Source organism: Ahaetulla prasina, chromosome 3 (assembly GCF_028640845.1).
Source record: "Ahaetulla prasina isolate Xishuangbanna chromosome 3, ASM2864084v1, whole genome shotgun sequence".
Lineage (NCBI taxonomy): Eukaryota > Metazoa > Chordata > Lepidosauria > Squamata > Colubridae > Ahaetulla > Ahaetulla prasina.
Window position 1 is genome coordinate 163753374 of NC_080541.1, and position 18425 is coordinate 163771798.

The following is an 18425-nucleotide window of genomic DNA, read 5'->3' on the forward strand; positions in this document are numbered from 1 at the left end:
CAATCAGAGCGCGGGATCGGCAAGGCGACCCGCGATTGGTCAAAACAAAAAGGGCGCGAAGTCAAATCGAACGACCGTGATAGTGGGTCGTGCAGCAACCCGCGTAGAGGAGAAAATCTTCACAAAACCGAAAATCGAAGGAGTGCCGTGCCGACTGGAGGTGGACACAGGATCAGCGATCACAATCATGTCCTGGGACACGTTTGCGAAAGCTTTGCCGAAGATCGCCAAACGCAAACTGCAAACACAGCGGCTAAAAGTTCAAGACTACCAAGGGAATCGCATCCCTGTTCGAGGAACAACCTCCGTCCGCGTCGAGTACGGACCACACAAGAAGACCCTGCCCATCACGATAGTCGAAGGGACTCTGCCAAGTTTGTTGGGACTAGACTGGTTCCGAGCATTGGGCATGGGAGTGACTGGCATCTACAGAAATGATTTTAACCTAAAGGACACACTCATGGACGAATTCGAAGATGTTTTCAAGGACTGCCTGGGCAAGTACAAGGGGACCCCTATCTCTTTCAATTTAGACCCCCAGGTAGCCCCCATACGGTTGAAAGCAAGGAGGGTCCCTTTTGCCCTTAAACCCAAGATTGACAGGGAGATAGACAAACTAGTCAGTCAGGGGATACTAGTGCCAGTCGATCATGCAAAGTGGGAGACGCCAATCGTCACCCCAGTGAAACCAGATGGGTCAATTAGAATCTGCGCTGATTACAAGGCAACTTTAAACAAAGCCTTGCAAAAAAGCGCTTACCCGGTCCCAGTGGTGCAACACTTGCTGCACTCGCTGGGGCAAGGGCACGTTTTTGCCAAATTAGATTTGGCCCAAGCTTATCAACAACTGCCCGTAGACGCCAACACAGCCGAAGCCCAGACAATTGTGACTCACCGAGGTGCTTTCAAGTGTACCCGGTTACAGTTTGGGGTGAGTGTGGCACCTGGGCTATTTCAAAATTTAATGGAGCGACTTCTGCAAGGGCTCCCGGGGGTGGTCCCCTATTTTGATGATGTATTGGTATCAGCCGAAAATTTAAACGAATTGGGGGAGCGTTTGAGAAAGGTTTTGGGCATTTTCCGGTCAGCCGGTCTAAAAGTTAAAGTGAACAAATGCCAAATAGGGGTAGAATCCGTAGAGTTCTTGGGCTACAGAATAGACAAGGAGGGAATTCACCCCACGGAGAGCAAGGTCAAGGCAATAAGAAAGGCTCCAGCGCCCAAAAACAAAACAGAGCTGCAGGCATTCCTGGGCCTAGTGAACTTTTACGCGGTCTTTTTGAAAAATAAGGCAACCGTTGCCGAGCCGCTACATAAGTTACTGGGAAAGAATGCTGTTTGGTCTTGGGGAAAGACGGAAGCTAGGGCTTTCGAGGCAGTAAAAAACCTGCTCTCGAGCGATAGTTTACTGATCCAGTATCATAGCACAATGCCATTGGTATTAGTTTGCGATGCTTCCCCCTACAGGGTGGGTGCTGTGCTCAGCCACCGGCTTCCAAATGGCACAGAAGCCCCAATAGCCTTCTACTCCAGAACAATGTCCTCGGCAGAGAGGAACTATAGTCAGCTGGATAGGGAAGCCCTAGCTATAGTTTCAGGAGTAAAAAAGTTTCACGAATACGTCTTTGGTAGAGACTTTGAAATTGTTACAGACCACAGACCACTGTTGGGGTTACTGGCTGGCGACCGCCCAACGCCTGTGGCACTCTCGCCCCGATTGACCCGATGGACTATCTTTTTAGCCGCCTACTCCTATAAACTGCAGCATCGGCCAGGAAAGGAGTTGGGGCATGCGGACGCGTTAAGCAGATGCCCACTGTCAGGGGCGATCGAGGACCCCACTCCGAGGACGCCCATACTGTTAATTGACTCTCTGGACTCTGGCCCAGTCACGTCTAAGGAGGTGGCTCGGGCGTCATACCGGGACATTACTTTGAGAACTGTAATCAGTTGGGTCCAAAGAGGGTGGCCCGCTGCGTTGGGCGAGCGTTTCAAAGAATTTGTCAAGAAAAGCGGGGAATTATCGGTGCAAGGGGGGTGCCTGCTCTGGGGGGATAGGGTGGTAGTTCCAGAGAAATTGAGGGGAAAAGTTCTGGAACTTCTGCACGAAGGTCACCCTGGGATCGTGAGAATGAAGGGTTTAGCTAGAAGCTATGTGTGGTGGCCCCTAATGGACAAGGAGATTAGCGACAAGGTTGGCAAATGCCAAAGGTGCCAGGAGTCCAGACCACTACCACCAACGGCCCCAGTCCGGGAGTGGGAGAAACCCCAAGGCCCTTGGTCCCGTATACACATAGACTTCGCGGGCCCCTTCCATGGCCAAACGTTTCTAATAGTGGTGGATGCATTCTCCAAATGGCTGGAGATCATCCCAATGAAATCCACAACCGCTGAAGCTGTCATTTCAGCACTAAGGCACCTCTTCGCTACGCACGGGCTGCCGGACACTCTCGTGTCAGACAATGGGCCACAGTTCACCGCGACACTTTTTGAGGGGTATTTAGCAGAAGAGGGCATCCGACATGCCCTCTCAGCGCCTTGCTGAACGTTTCGTCCGGAGCGCGAAAGAGGCATTGTCAAGAAGCGGCCCGGGTGATTGGCAATCACAAATTGACGCATTCCTGACGGTACAACACAGGACCCCTTGTGTAGCTACTGGCCGCAGCCCAGCGGAGCCACTGATGGGGCGAAAACTAAGATGCCCCTTAGACCGGTTAAACCCGACTTACACGCCAGACGGGTACAAAACAATATCAGGCAAAACAAGGGAACTAACCATAGAGAGTCCTGTATGGGCGCACAATTACGGTGACGGCCCAAACTGGTTAAAGGGAACAATCATTGACATCACGGGGCCCAAGTCTTATCTTGTAGAGATAGAGGACGGCCGAGTGTGGAGACGCCACATAGATCAGCTGAGGAATAGGATTATCACTAGACCAGAAATAGACGGAACGGGCCCTGACTATTCATTGATTGAACCCGCAGCTGACTCAAGCCAAGAAAAAACGGGGGACTTATCTGGCTCAGACGAGGTCCAGCGACACCATCCGATCCTTCCGGAGGACAGCGGGCACGACTCGGCAAGTAATCCAAGGCCGGATGGCCCGGAGGAGGAGCTGAGAGGAACGAGCAGTCCCTCCCGTCAGCTCGACTCACTCCCAGATAATGAACCGCGCAGGTCCGGGCGAGTTAGGAAACGCCCAGCGTACCTGTGCGACTACGTAGAGAAATAATATGCTAAATGTATGCAAATATAAGTAAAGTGTTTTCTGGGAGGGAAGGAGTGTAATGTATCTTTAAAAGTTTTGGCGGGAATTAGCACGTTGCTGATTGGTTGAGGCCACCGGCCGAATTGTATATAAAGAGAGGTTTGCCCCAGTACTGGTTGCTGGGTTCACTGTATATTAAAGAGCTGTTGTCACTACCCTGGTCTCCTGCCTCGTTACTGCCCAAACATAACAGGAAGTGAATGTGAAGAGTATCAAGGCTGTATTCTGACAACAAGGATAGCCTCTGAAAATGTCATCAAACAAGAACTACCTTTGCAAGTTTGGGCTTTGACCCAACTAATTGCAAGTAACATTTCTGGCCTTCTTTCTTATTTATTTCTTGTTCCTGTTCCTGTTTCTCTTTCTCTGTGTCCTATGAGATGGCAGCAACAGAAAAAAGATGGCATTAAGCCAGCCCCCCACTTCTAGGAGGCTTAGTTTTACCATCTTCCTCCCTTTGAATTATGGAACATCTTTACATTTTTCACATCACAGATTATTTAGTCCTTTTAAGGCAAGGCAGGCAACTGATTCCTGGAGAAAATGTGGTAGCTTCTGTGGTCTTTCTAGATTCAGAAAACTCAGAAAAATAGTACAAGCTAAAATAGCTTTAATTTTTTTTAAAAGCAATACATTTACGCTCAAGCCCAATATCTGATGACTTATGGGCAGGCCCCACCACATTTTCACGGTAACACTCAAGAATGTTACTTCAGCAAAATCAGTTCAATTTTTTTAAACAGAGGACCACAAAGGTGTATTTCATGGCCAATTGTCAGGCAAAAATAACCACGAGCATTCTTTGTGTTCAAAGCACAAAAGGGTTTGTTATTGTAACCTCTAATTTAACAATCTAATCAATTAATGGTAAAAACTAAATTGATGCTAGATAAGGGTCCACTGAATTCCTTGGCAACACAAGGACTCTAAACTAATGACATGTTTAACCCTACCTTCCAGCTCAGTCTCTTCTCTTACGCCAACAAGGAAAAATTGGCTCAGAGTAAGACTCCCTGCCTCTTCATTTAGCCTTTGAGGGTTCCTGGCAGGCAGCACCCTTAGAACAGGGGCATAAACTTCACCAATGGCACATGGCGATGCCAGTCCAAGTGCTAGGGACTAAGTGCAAGGCACAATTGTGCCCTCTCAGAACAGCTGAAAGGAAGGCGGTAGGACCAGTCTGGTTGTGAGAAACGATGTTGGAGCATGTGAGTCCCACAAATTCCACTTCCTGGTGCTCAGCTTCCTCACCTCTTACCTACTCAGGAAGGGTTGAAAGAATACCTTTAGCAACAATTCCATTTGCCATTCCAGCTTCAACTGTTTCACTACATCCAAATACTAAGTAGGCTTGACCCTGCTACCCTCTCCGTAAACCCCCACTCCTTCCCTAAAAATCTTGATCACAGGGAATGTGCAAGCCATGACTTTACATACTCTGCCACCATGGGCAAACCTGGTCCCCTACAATCTTCATTCACTCTTCCTCATAAATATTTGGTATATAATAGGCCAGATCCCTTTCCCTTGAATGGGCCATCATGGGCAGATGCCTCCATATATAATGGAAGCAAGTTACCTTCTGCTTGCCTTTCTAACAGAATATCCTAGGAAATACGATTGTCTACTGAAACTTGATCACGGTCATTTGAAAGGCAGCTGGGCAAGTCAAAATGAAAAAGATAAGCTAATAAGTTAAATCCTGATCATCAATCAGGATTGCATAAAAATAAGGATTTTTAATGGTATTTTTAACAACAGCTCCAGGAAAGCTAAATCCAAAATTAGTGGGAATTTTTATATTTAATTAATCCCATTGTTCCAAAACCTGCCTCAAAGGTACATCAGTTCAAAAATCTACAAGCTGCCTCCATTTCTTGATGAAAAAAAAGAGGGGTTTTGTCAAAGTTGCTGGAGGAAAAATGCAAACGAACGAGATAGAAGTCAAATTGCTGACCTTAAAATAGCCCTGGGGATGATGGGAAAATAATCCAAAACATCTGAGTCTGTTCTGCATGGAATTTCCCAGTAACGCTTTGCTTAAAAAGAAGCAGAGACACGATATGAGAGAATGTGTGGAGTTGGGAAAATAACCCAACATTGGATGTAAACAATCAAGACATAAGGCAGGAGTTTGTAGTCTAGGATGCACAATGTTCAGTGAAAAGGAGATTCATGAATTTAAAGTCTATTTCATCATAATTAACTAACAAACAAATGATTGTGTGCCAGCTGGAGAATTCTGGGAGTTGAAGTCCACAAGTTCGGAGACCCCTTTCCAAAAGAAACCTGTGCAGTTCTTGCTTTTTTGCCTGTGCTTGTGATGTGGGTTTGACAAGCTGTCTTACTTTGGACCTGAAATGATATTATTCAGATTAACTTTAAGAGACCAGCAATTTTTGTAACAAAGGTCATAAGTACACTGAATTCTCTGAAGGTATTCATTCTGCATGAGTTCTAGTCCTGCTTTAGACATGAAAGCTGGCTGGGTGACCTTAAAGCCAGTCACTTGTCTCTATCCAACCTACCTCGCAGGGTTGTTTGTGTGGGGAAAATAGGAAGAAGTATTTTGTATGTTTACCACCTTGAGTTATGTATAAAGTAATAAAGGCAGGATTTTTTTTAAAAAAAATAACAAATAAATAAAGTATTAATCAGAATCAGTCATATGTTGTGAGGATTGCACCATGACAGGTAGACAAGGGTCTTTCTATATAGCACTTCTGTGATAACCAATTTCATTTGATTAATAGTATGGAATTCAGCTGCATTGTAGTTGAAATTTGGAACAATGGTATTATTATTCATTTAATAAAATTTAATTACATTTAACAGTATCATATAACTTGCTAAATGATCTTATGATTTAAGATACACGATATATATTGAATATAGATATTAAATTCCCCCTCCCTTTAAGAGAAATGGATGCATTAAAAATATTTCAAAGCATCTATTAAATAAAAAAGAACTATTTAGAACCTGAAATTTGGAAAGAATTTTGTTTCATTGATTTTATTGTGAGGCTTGCCGGCCCTTCCCTTCAACTTTTGCAAAGTCGAGCCAGAGTAATAGGACATCTAGGTCCTGGACTCTGGTTTTTTGTCAGGATCAAAGAGTTTAACACAGGGGCATCTAATCTTGGCAACTTTAAGACTTGTGGACTTCAACTCCCAGAATTCCTATGCTAGCTGAGGAATTCTGGGACTTGAAGTCCACAAGTCTTAAAGTTGTAAAGGTTGCCCCCCTGCTTAAACGTATTAGGTTATATATGATTTATACTAAAATTGTTTTAGATGCTTGTTTCTTATTTTCCCAATTATCCTTTTTAAACAGATGTTCTGAACAGAACAATAATACATCTGTCCATTTTTATAGACAGTGAAGGAAAACTGAACTAGCAGCTTGCTTTTAACAGAGATTTGAGAGGACTGTATATGCTGATTGTATGTCTTTGTGAAAGACAGAAAGAAAAATTATATATGCTTCTGTGAAAGACAGAAATCTGAATTGCTGATTACTTGCAAGAGGATCGTGTTTAATACATGGTTGGCAGAATATAAACTTTGGTTTATTAAGTTACTTGAAAAAATGAGCTAGAGTTTGCCTATCACTCAAATTAAGTATATACAGTAGGAGAAAAAAGCCTGTTCTTTTCTATTAAATTCAATGTGTTTTTCTATGTATACATTCAAGAAATAAATACCTTGCCCCATAGCATTTGAAATGCTGCCACAGTGTCAGTTAAAATCTTTATTCCCTCTTCCTTCTTCAACTTGTTTTCAGAAATCACTCCCACACACATTTTATTTTATTTTGCATTTATTTTGTTGGATTTATAGTCTGTCTTTTGCATAGCAGCTAGCAGCAGTGATAGATTTAATATCATTTAATTGTTCACATATTAAGAGGGTGCACAAAATGAAGGAACATGTTTTCTAAGATTTTTTTAATGAGAAGCATTGGTTAAAGGGTAACTGAAACAGCTACATAAGTGAACATAACTAAAAAGAAACAGCTATAATTCTGCTTCAGCCCAGCCCATGAATAACGATATCTTAAAAAAAGAATTTCTATAGCCAAGATTTGATAAGCATGTTAGCCAATAATACGGCAGGCATGAGGTCTAGCTTTTTTGTTTAGAGCCATTTTGAATTTAAGGGAAAATGATTCAGAGCTAGATCTAAATCTTTTATTCTTACCCATTTTAAATGTATTACTTGGGGGGGGGGAAGCAATAAGGAGAGGTGCACTGCAGTGATGCCAATTTCAATATAATATAACACCCACAAATAGTCAAATACAATTTTATAAGTTGATTCAAACTTTATGTTCCTAACATAAAGAGAAGTGGAATCACCCTCTCAGTTCTTTAAGCTAGACCTCAGGAAAATATTCCCTATATAATAATATATTAGCACTGGCCACTATTCCTAATATGTGATATTTACGATCATCCTCCACAAATGTTTAATCACTAACAATATTGGCTTGTTTCCCCCATTTTTGCAAATGGCTGTCATTTTTAATACTTTTAGTCCTATATTATATTTTAGAGTCAAATATAATGGGATAGACCATTTTCCAGGATGTACATTCTTCTCTTCTAAAACGTGTCTGGACAATATCACTAAATGACTTAGTCTTTGCATTAATAATTGGGTAAAATCAGCAAGTGCTTTTCCATGCTTTTTTGCTTAAGTCTGAAAGTTGTGTCATGCTTGGATTTTTAAGCCTTTCCCCATAGTCATGTTAAAGTTTATTTGCTGGCAAAGACCAAAATAATCTGTAATATCATAGTTATGTTTCTGTGAATGGGTGCAATGTTAATTCCTTCCCACCATGCCACCATTATTTATGCAAGTGAACTTTATTAAGAATCTTTGGAATTCATAAAACATTTTATTTTATACACAAACGTACAGTAGGTATCACCGCCCCTCGTAGAAATTAGCAGCATTAACAAAACCTAAAACCCATAAACTCTCTGAAAGACAAAGATTTCTGCTTAAACAACTGAGGCACAATCAACTGGGCAATTTACACTTAAGTAATTCCCATTTATCTCTGAAGGACGTGACAGATGGAAAACCTCCAACCAGATTGTGCTTTTGAATGTTTACATATAGCACTGACTTCCCCATATCATCACCAATTTATCTGCAGGTTGCAATGCGGTTTGTTTGGGGTTTTTTTTTTTTGGTATATCGGGGCTTTTTGACAGCACTATATGAAACACATAAAAAGTGTAAATTATAAGCAACAGTGAGATGATCTCCCATCTGAGCTAGAAAACATGCACATTATTTTAGCATATAAGCCCAACATCCCCTTCATCAGAAACCTGTGAAAAGAAGCTCCACTGTTTGCAAAACAGTTAAAAGGATGATTATATCCATTTAAAATATACATTCTTGGCCAATCACAATTCTTAAACAAATTAACATCTTTTATACCTTCAAGTTAAGAATGAATATCCAATGTAAATCTAAGCATAACCTGACAATATCAAATGTCCTCAACTCTTAAAAAGAATTAGTGAGTTTTCTTCATGGCCATTTTCACTTGCATTTCATATAAATATCATTAATTTGGACATTGAGTAGAAACCTTTTAAAATCATTTTAATCTGCTTTCAGGCACTATTCATGGAATATGCATAGCTATTGCTATATTCCAATAGCTTAATGCACTTTGTGATTCGCTAGATCCAAAGACAGAACATGAAAACACAGACATTATTCTTAACAAGATATGCCATTTCTTTTTTGACCACTACTTATTCACCTTGGCATAGTTAAGAGACATACTTTATTTTAAACAAGATGATCTTATTGCATTCTAATTACATCATAACAGTAAACATATTTTACAGAAGCTGCAGGATTTTAAATAGAAAATTGCCATTTTATTTATTGGTGAGACATGAATGTCAGAATTTGATCATGAGATTGGTAGATCATGTTTACAATTCTTTATAATATTATCATTATAAACAATAAGTAACCTTAATTCCAAATTAAGGCTCATTGTCATTCATTTCAGTGGAGTTACGCTTTACACCAGAGGCTGGGAACCATGGCCCCTTTATGACTTGTGAACTGCAACTCCCAGAATTCCTGAGCCAGTATGGCTCAGGAATTCTGGGACTTGAAGTCCATAAACCATAAAGGGACCATCATTCTCACCCCGCTTTACACGGTACAAATTATTTCCACTATTTAACTATCTGTCCAGAGATAGGAACTTCTAAAGATTCTTGCCAATCTATGAAGGATTTTCCAAAACCAGAAAATGAATAAGGAGAACCTTAAAATTTACTTGTCGTGGTTATAACTAACTTATATATATTTATCCAGAGAGATTAGACAGGAGAATTGGCACTTCATCATTAGAAATTCATATGAAATTAATTTCCCACTGGAGAATTTGATATTTCATTATTCAAAAAAGCTGTAATTGAATTATGTTTTAATGTTTTCTGGCACGGCTAAAAAGTTTGACAATCAAACCATGAACGAGATGAAAAGTCAATCAGTATTTCTATCTGTTCATTAGAATGAAACCAACAAACGGCCACATTCTTTCTAGTATATATGCTAATTTTAGTTTCCTGATTACATTTCCTAGTAAAAGATAATAATTATGGACAAAGGAAGGAATCAAAAGCCCATTCAAGAGGACAAGGGATGAGATGTAGGATTAAGGCTTTCACAAATAGCTTCAATGACAAGACATAATGGACCACGACAATGGCAGTAGCTGCATAGCAACATTCTTAATAATATGTGCTAATTTTAGCTGGAGCTGGGTTGCCACCTGACAAGGATTGTAGATCATTTTATAGCAGCTCTAGCAATGCTTAGAAATAATTGCATCCAGCCCAAACTGCCTTTGCAGCAGAGCTCATGGCAACACCGTTAATGTCACTGCCCCCTTTTGGTGCTTCAGAATAGCTACGGCTTGCTCATGAGTCACACCTTCCAGAGACTGTCCATTAACAGCTAGAATCTGATCGCCTCGCTTCAGTCTGCCATCATCTGCAGCTGCTCCCTGGAAAGAAAGTAAACAAAACAGACCAGAAACAATACACATCATCAGCCAAGCAATGTTTTGGGACTAAAATTATAGATAAATTATAGTGAACACGGAGATGGCAGTCACAAAAAGCATCAACTGTGTGAACTCAAAATGCTGGTGGTTAGCCTTTCACAGGCACATCCTTCCAAATAAATCTTCTATATGGAAATCAATACTTATTTTCCTGCATGTTGAGTCATGGCCATTGGGCTTCTTTTCTTGAAGAACGTTTCAAACGAAAAAAGAAAATAAGTCCAGTTACCATGACACAACTTCCAGGCAATTCAAACTGGATCACTGAGAATCTTCATCGATCATGCTTATTTTTAATTTTATGGAATTAAATAACAGGTGAACGTTTTTGGACTGCCCAGATTCTACTGTTATCCTACTTTTTCTTTTCCAAGTATTTTTTTTTATTATGGACAGGACAGTCACTTCTCTTATCCCACATCTCATAATTTCTGTCAAGACACATCTGTATAGGAAAAGACCCTATTCCCATTTTTTAATGTACATTGCATACCATAGCAAAGGTAAACATATTAATAAAATGCACGGTACTGTACATTATCTACTTAAATATGCTTGCAATAAAATAGTAAAAACATGTCCAACAGAAGGAAGAAGGAAGGAGATATTAAAAGGCTTTTCATTATGATCTTTGTATCGTGTTAATTTATTTGCTTGTCTTTGGTTCATTTGGAAATTAAGATATTTTAAATGAACTGTATTAAATTAACATGATTTGCCCCATTAATGTTCATTGCTAATTGCGCAAATTCATTCTGAGCACAGTGTTGGGGGGATAAAGCAATATAATCAACTGCAACCTCTTTGGAATACATAGTTACAATGGCACTGAAAAAAAGTTAATTACAACTGGTCCTCGCACTTACGACTGCCCACAGTCAACTGGTCAAAATTTGGGCACTTGGCAGCCGGCATGCATTTACAATGGTTGCAATGTCCCAGGGTCATGTGATTGTCATTTGTGAACTTTCTAGATTGTTTCCAACAAGCAAAATCACTGGGGGGAGGTGGATTCACTTAAGGATCGTGTGGTTCACTTAACAACTGCAGTTGATTCGCTTAACAACTGTGGCAGAAACTTTTGTAAAATTAGATGTGACTCACTTAATCACAGAAATTGATTGCTGAACAACAGAAATGGGGTAGTTTTCTTGTATGATCAGACTAGGCCTCTGCCTGATTTTTCATGCCATAAGTAAGTAGTCCCTATCCTCTGTTTTATTTGAATGTTTGGCAGTTTTTTAAGTGATATTTGTTTTCTTCGTAATGCCTGTTAATTTATGTAACTTGTATATTTTAATGAGTTACAGTATGTTATTTTGTTATTTTGTTTTATTATTTTACTCTTCGTATTAAGAAAGGAAGATAGGAACATTAATTTTTCAGTGTCCTATTGGACAAGCATGCCATTTGAGTCCAATTAAGTAAATAATTAAACCAACAAAAGTAAACTGATTAGGAATATGATATATAATTTATATATGTGGTTTGTAGTAAAATAATATGGGATATTTCATGCCTGAAATAAATAACAACCCATGGAGGGTCAAGAGATTTCAGTGGTAAAGATTAACAGTGGTATTCCCACATGTTCCTGCTCCAGTCTAAACTAATTCGTTCTGCAATTGTTTCTTAAAATTTGCACAATAGCAAAATTTCCACGTGTAGCATGGCCTTTTAAATGAAATTGGGGGAAAAAAAATCAAGTTGTCCCAGTTTTCTATATATTATTGTAAAATACAAAACATCTAACTTTCCCCCCCATGTTCGTCATCAAAAGAATGAGTCAAATTGAATATCAATGCAAAGGGCCATTACAAAGTAACGTTTTGAAGTACCTTTGCAAAAATTGTCTTGACATATATCGGGAGGTCTCCTTGTGGGCTTCCGAAACCTCCTACAATGCTAAAGCCCAATCCATCTGACCCTTTCTCCAATATAATGATTTTAGGCTGAGATGCTCTGAAAAAGACAGCAAACATTCATGAATACATTGGTTATTTAATATGAGGAAAAACAGCATCGCTATAGCTGGCTCATTCCATCAGAGCAATGGCTGTCTTGCAATGGTTTTGTCTATTTTATTTATGTCTCCCAAGCTTAAGATCTGGGAGCTCTTGATGGGAGATATTAAAGTCTGGAATACAAAGTATGAATTCCATAACTGATTTTCCCAGGAATTAGCTATGTGCTTGCAAAAATGCTGTCAACTCCCTTCTATTCCCCAATACTCCTCTGTCTTTATTTTCAATGTCTGAAATAAGAAAATATAACATTTCCCGTAACTGAAAACGCTACAGGTTACTGATCTCTGCACCTATTAATACTGTAAGAATTCATGAAACAAAGAATGTGGAGCACTAACACACTACAGATCAGGAATACACGGGTTTTCTAATTTGATTGAAACATTTGTTTGGTAAGATAATTGCTTTTGGCAGGAACCTTTAACATAATTCACCTACTTCCTTTTTTCCTGGACAGATGCCCTTCAGATCTATTGGGAGTACAAGGAAGTCTGGAGAAGACAGAGTTAGTTGAGGCGGAGAACCAGTTACGAGAGATGTGGAATAAGATCTAAGCAGGCCGGGTGGCATATTAGGATAGGATTAATAGGATTAATTCCATCAAAAGGATGATGTGATGGAATGTAGTCTGGATTCCCAGGAGGGAAGGTGTGCATTTCAGAGATTCAAAAGACAATTCAGTTCAGATAGTTTGTGTGAGATAAAGAGAGTGAAGACGGCTATTTAATAATTCCCGGAGAATATGCTTTAGGGGGTGGTGGCACTTTGCTTTAGTTTGGCAAGATTCTACCTATGGGTGAGTAACAGTGAAAATAAAATCTATTAGGGAGAATCACATCATGTATTTTTGGGCCTTGACAGATGGCAAGTTGTATGGAGAAACATGTTCTGCACACAATCAAGTGGGGGGACAGCTGTGTCCTCAGTATTCCCTTCATTACTGTCTTTCTCCATCTGTGATGGGCATAAATATTTCTGCTTGGTTCTACACAGACAGAATCATTATACTAAGTAGCAACAAGCTACTGCTCTGCCTTGAATGGAGTGGCTTCAGCCTTCTTACCCGACTTAATAATGATGCATGCTATTTGGGAATTATAGTACTGCCACTAGACTAAACAACTTGAGTGACATGACCATATTTCGAGTAATAAATTCCTGCAACATAGCTGTAGAGATAGGTATTTATGTTTATTTAACAAAAAGATGGTAACAAGGACAATCTCCATCAGCCTTGTGCCTAAATGAAGCAACAATAAGAAACAAGGGCTCAGCAAACTGCTGTTTCTAAACCTTTGGAACAATTCTCTTTTCTACACCAAGGTGTCCAACATTGGCAACTTCAAGACCTGTGGACTTCAACTTCCAGAATTCTTCAGCCAACATTGCTGGCTAGGGACTTCTGGGAGTTGAAGTCCACAGGTCTAAAAATTGCCAACGTTGGACCCCCCGTTCTAGGCAAAACAATTAAAAAAGAAAGTACTTGGCAAAAGATTCCCAAGCCTCTTGAAGAAAGATGTGCCCTGTTTCCCTGAAAATAAGACGCAACTGGAAAATAAGTCCTAGCATGATTTTTCAGGATGCTCATAATATAAGCCCTATCCCCAAAATAAGCCCCAGTTAAGATTGTCAGCCAGATGGGTGCATTTAGTACCGTATTTCCCCCAAAATAAGATCTCACCAGAAAGTAAGCCCTAATGCACCTTTTTGAGAAAAAATAAGACCCGGTCTTATTTTTGAAGAAACACGGTATTTCAAATGTATACGTGCAAGAATTAATTCAATATATTACAGCAAAATATGTCTGTGTGGCGGGATTCATGAATCCAAGTGAGAAAGCATTCAACTTAATTTTTAAAAAGAAAAAGTTTGTACAGCATTTATCAAGACAATTTTTGAGAAGATTCCACATTTAATTTCTCTAGCAGAAGATCATCTGGAATTGCAGTTGTCATAAATCATCTCAAGTGAAAACACAACCAGACAGAAGGATAATAAACATGACAACATGTCAGTGGGGGAAAACCCACCCAACCTCAGAAGAACAGCTTGTTCTTTTGATCAGTCAAAAGAATGAAAACAAAAATCTTCCAGCAGTCTGAAAAATTCATTGTAGTATATTTTGCACCATTGGAAACATTATTTGAAATTAGAAGCTTGAAAGCAGAAATATTTACATTAACTATCAGGAGAGAGGACCGTAAAAGGTTTCTACAAATCCTACAAAATGGATATGGGGGAGAGAAATTAGAAATATAGAAAGCATGCCTAATTCCAATTTATGAACTAATAGCCATGACTTGTATTTGGACCACCATATATTCAGATGCACAGGGAGAATGATTGAGGGCTGCTTCTATGTCCAAACATCTGGCAAACTTAAGGAAAGCAGAATTACACAATTTATGTTCAATATAATTCTGCACTAGATAGATTTTATACAGGCTCTACGGCTCTGCCTAGAGTTTATATAGGACTTGAATCATATGAATAATGGCCCACTCTGCCATATACAAGGAAAAAGGCTCATCTTCAAAGTTGAGAATTTCAGCAGAAAGCTGACATAATCTGACAGTGTAGAAGATGCTAATGCAGACCTGCACATTTTACAGACTATGGGCAACATCTGACCCTCGGGCTGTTCTTGTCCAGCCCGTGGCAATGTTGGAGGGGGCAGCGTCAGTGGGGGGGCAGGTCAGCATTGGCAGGTAGCGGGCTGACATTGGTGGGAGCCTCCACAACAGTCCCAGTTTCTTATGTGGTCCTTTGGGAAAATTAATTGCTCACCCCTAATCTAATTTAATACACAAAATCCAAAGGTTTGCATGCATGCATTAAAAAAAATCAATTATACATCTATCAGTCTATCTTTGTAGCAGCAATTTCATTATTCACCATATTTTTCCATCAATATGGCACAAGCCTTATTTTGAGCACGAATCTGTTCTTTTATCTATCATACTATCCACAAATGTGTTTACTTACTCTGGGTATTCAGAATGATGTTCAGTGGGTGGAGTAAAGTTAGTGCTGGAAGTCATATTCTCTATCTGGCTGGCAATGGCACTGATGTTGGTATCAGCCACTACCTACAGGAAGGAGAAACAAGTATCAACAAGGTGTGACTTATTTTTGTTAGAAAAATACTAGCAATGGGTTATATTTGATGGCCATATTAATGGATCGAGTTAAACCACTGACAATGTAGCCTGCTTAAGGCTCAAGTGAAAACTGATAGATTAATAAGTGAATCAAGAACTCATTTATTTAGTTATTCCTTTAAAGAACTGATTCAGTCACCCAAATTGGATCTGGGGGAGCAAAAGTTCAGCCCACTGGCAACACTTTTAAGCCTCAAAGTTCATTGTTAAGTGTTAATCCACATCCTGAAAGTTTTATCTTCAAATACAGGCAATATATCAATTTAACTCAACTTTCCGGTTAGAATGAAATCACTGCAAAACTGCTCATATTTGTTTGTTTGCTTTTAATGGCAATAATCTCTCTGTGTGTGCTTGTGTGTCATTGGGAGAGAAAACACACCAAAGTTCGAGAACTCACAAAAAGCTTCTCTTTATCTCTTTACCAGGACTGCAAACAGCTGATTCAATTATCAGGGGGCATCCAAACAGCCAGGCTGGATCAAATATTCCCCAGAGATACTAATCTCTCCTTTGCAAAGAGCATTAACACATTTCTTTGTGGTCCTGCCCAAGACATCCTGACAATTAGCATTCCCACAGCCCTATCTCCAGTCATCTGACCTTTCTTACCCATTTTACCATGAGGTCATTTTGCTGATAATAGAATTACTTAATGATGTGTCAGTGGTGAATATCAGATTTCAAAGAATGAATTCACTTCTGTGGTATGAATTCAGCTTCAGGCAAAGAGCACAGTTATTTAAACACAACCTATTTCACAGACAAAAGCCAGGAAAAGCTCCAGGCCCAGACAAGATAACTCCTTCTTGCTTAAAAGTCTGTGCTGACCAATTGGCCCCCATCTTCACCCATATTTTCAATAAATCACTAGAGATGTGTTATGTTCCTTCTTGCTTCAAACGCTCTACCATCATCCCAGTGCCGAAGAAGCCCACCATCAAGGAACTGAATGACTACAGACCAGTTGCTTTAACATCTGTAGTCATGAAAACCTTTGAAAGGCTAGTGCTTTCCTACCTGAAAACCATCATGGATCCGCTGTTAGACCCCTTGCAATTTGCATACCGAGCAAATAGATCAACAGATGATGCTGTTAATATGGCTCTGCACTACATCCTACAACATCTTGAGTCTCCAAAGACCTATGCAAGGGTCCTTTTTGTAGACTTTAGTTCAGCATTCAATACCATCATTCCAGACATTCTTCTAACTAAGCTAAACCAGCTACAGGTACCGGAACAGACTTGTAAGTGGATCACAAGCTTCCTAACAAACAGGAAGCAGCAGGTGAAGCTAAGCAAGATCACATCAAATACCTGTACAATTAGCACAGGGGCCCCCCAAGGCTGTGTGCTCTCCCCACTTCTCTTCTCTCTGTATACCAATGACTGCATCTCCAATGATCCATCTGTTAAGCTACTGAAGTTCGCAGATGACACAACAGTGATTGGTCTCATTCGAGACAATGACGAATCCGCATATAGACGAGAGGTCGAACGACTAGCCTTGTGGTGCAACCAAAACAATCTGGAACTGAACACATTCAAAACCGTAGAAATGGTGGTAGATTTTAGGAGAAACCCTTCCATACTTCCACCTCTCACAATACTAGACAATACAGTATCAACAGTAGAAACCTTCAAATTTCTAGGTTCTATCATATCGCAAGATCTCAAATGGACAGCTAACATCAAAAACATCATTAAAAAAGGACAACAAAGAATGTTCTTTCTGCGCCAACTCAATAAGCTCAAACTGCCCAAGGAGCTGCTGATTCAGTTCTACAGAGGAATTATTGAGTCTGTCATTTGCACCTCTATAACTGTCTGGTTCGGTTCTGCAACCCAACAAGAAAAACACAGACTTCAGAGGATAATTAGAACTGCAGAAAAAATAATTGCTACCAACCTGCCTTCCATTGAGGACCTGTATACTGCACGAATCAAGAAGAGGGCTGTGAAAATATTTACAGACCCCTCGCATCCTGGACATAAACTGTTTCAACTCCTACCCTCAAAACGACGCTATAGAGCACTGCACACCAGAACAACTAGACACAAGAACAGTTTTTTCCCGAAGGCCATCACTCTGCTAAACAAATAATTCCATCAACACTGTCAAACTATGTACTGAATCTGCACTACTATTAATCGTCTCATAGTTCCCATCACCAATCTCTTTCCACTTATGACTGTATGACTATAACTTGTTGCTGGCAATCCTTATGATTTATATTGATATATTGACCACCAATTGTGTTGTAAATGTTGTACCTTGATGAACATATCTTTTCTTTTATGTACACTGAGAGCACATGCACCAAGACAAATTCCTTGTGTGTCCAATCACACTTGGACAATAAAATTCTATTCTATTCTATTCTATTCTATTCTATTCTATTCTATTCTATTCTATTCTATTCTATTCTATTACTCATATTTTTATGGACATATTTGGCTATTGATACAGACGGTGAGAATACAGCAAGCTGTGAAAACGACTAATACTTTTATTAAAAAATTAACCATACATGTAATAGATTAAGGCTTTAATCTAGTTAATTTAAAATGTGTGATAGCAAAATCCATATTTTATTTCTCCTATTTAATTATTTTTTAAGTAAGAAACATATTGCAGGAGCTAGGCATTATTTTAAAACTTGATCATCTGACAATCTGCTTCTCTAGAAGTGCTAACGTAACTGAGGGTATATTTTTTATCTCATAAACCAATAAACTGAGTTTCCTACATTGCTAAAATATTACTGCCTGTGTATTATTTAAAAAAATAATATTAGCAATTTGTATTAGTATTTGTCTAATAGTAGACTATGGCTCCATCCTTGGCTG

At 39.6% G+C, this 18425-nt stretch overlaps 2 protein-coding genes across 5 annotated transcripts in view; one reads left to right on the forward strand and one right to left on the reverse strand.

Moving 5' to 3' along the window:
• Nucleotides 1-376: 376 nt before the first annotated feature.
• LOC131195043 (uncharacterized protein K02A2.6-like) lies at nucleotides 377-3701 on the forward strand (the record flags this gene model as incomplete). Its single annotated transcript, XM_058176668.1, has 4 exons — nucleotides 377-808; nucleotides 881-1030; nucleotides 1661-2472; nucleotides 3653-3701. Coding segments are annotated over 4 exons (1443 nt in total), but the record flags the coding sequence as incomplete, so codon positions are not given.
• Nucleotides 3702-8154: 4453 nt separating this feature from the next.
• The window catches only part of PATJ (PATJ crumbs cell polarity complex component), a 176975-nt gene continuing 166704 nt past the window's right edge, over nucleotides 8155-18425 (reverse strand). For all 4 annotated transcript variants that reach the window (XM_058178715.1, XM_058178716.1, XM_058178713.1 and 1 more), the window contains 3 exons: nucleotides 15398-15501; nucleotides 12224-12347; nucleotides 8155-10325 (listed from right to left, as the gene is read on the reverse strand). In XM_058178715.1, the coding sequence (XP_058034698.1) occupies nucleotides 10179-10325; nucleotides 12224-12347; nucleotides 15398-15501 (375 nt within the window). In that variant the 3' untranslated portion in view covers nucleotides 8155-10178. The remainder of the gene's footprint in view (nucleotides 10326-12223; nucleotides 12348-15397; nucleotides 15502-18425) is intronic.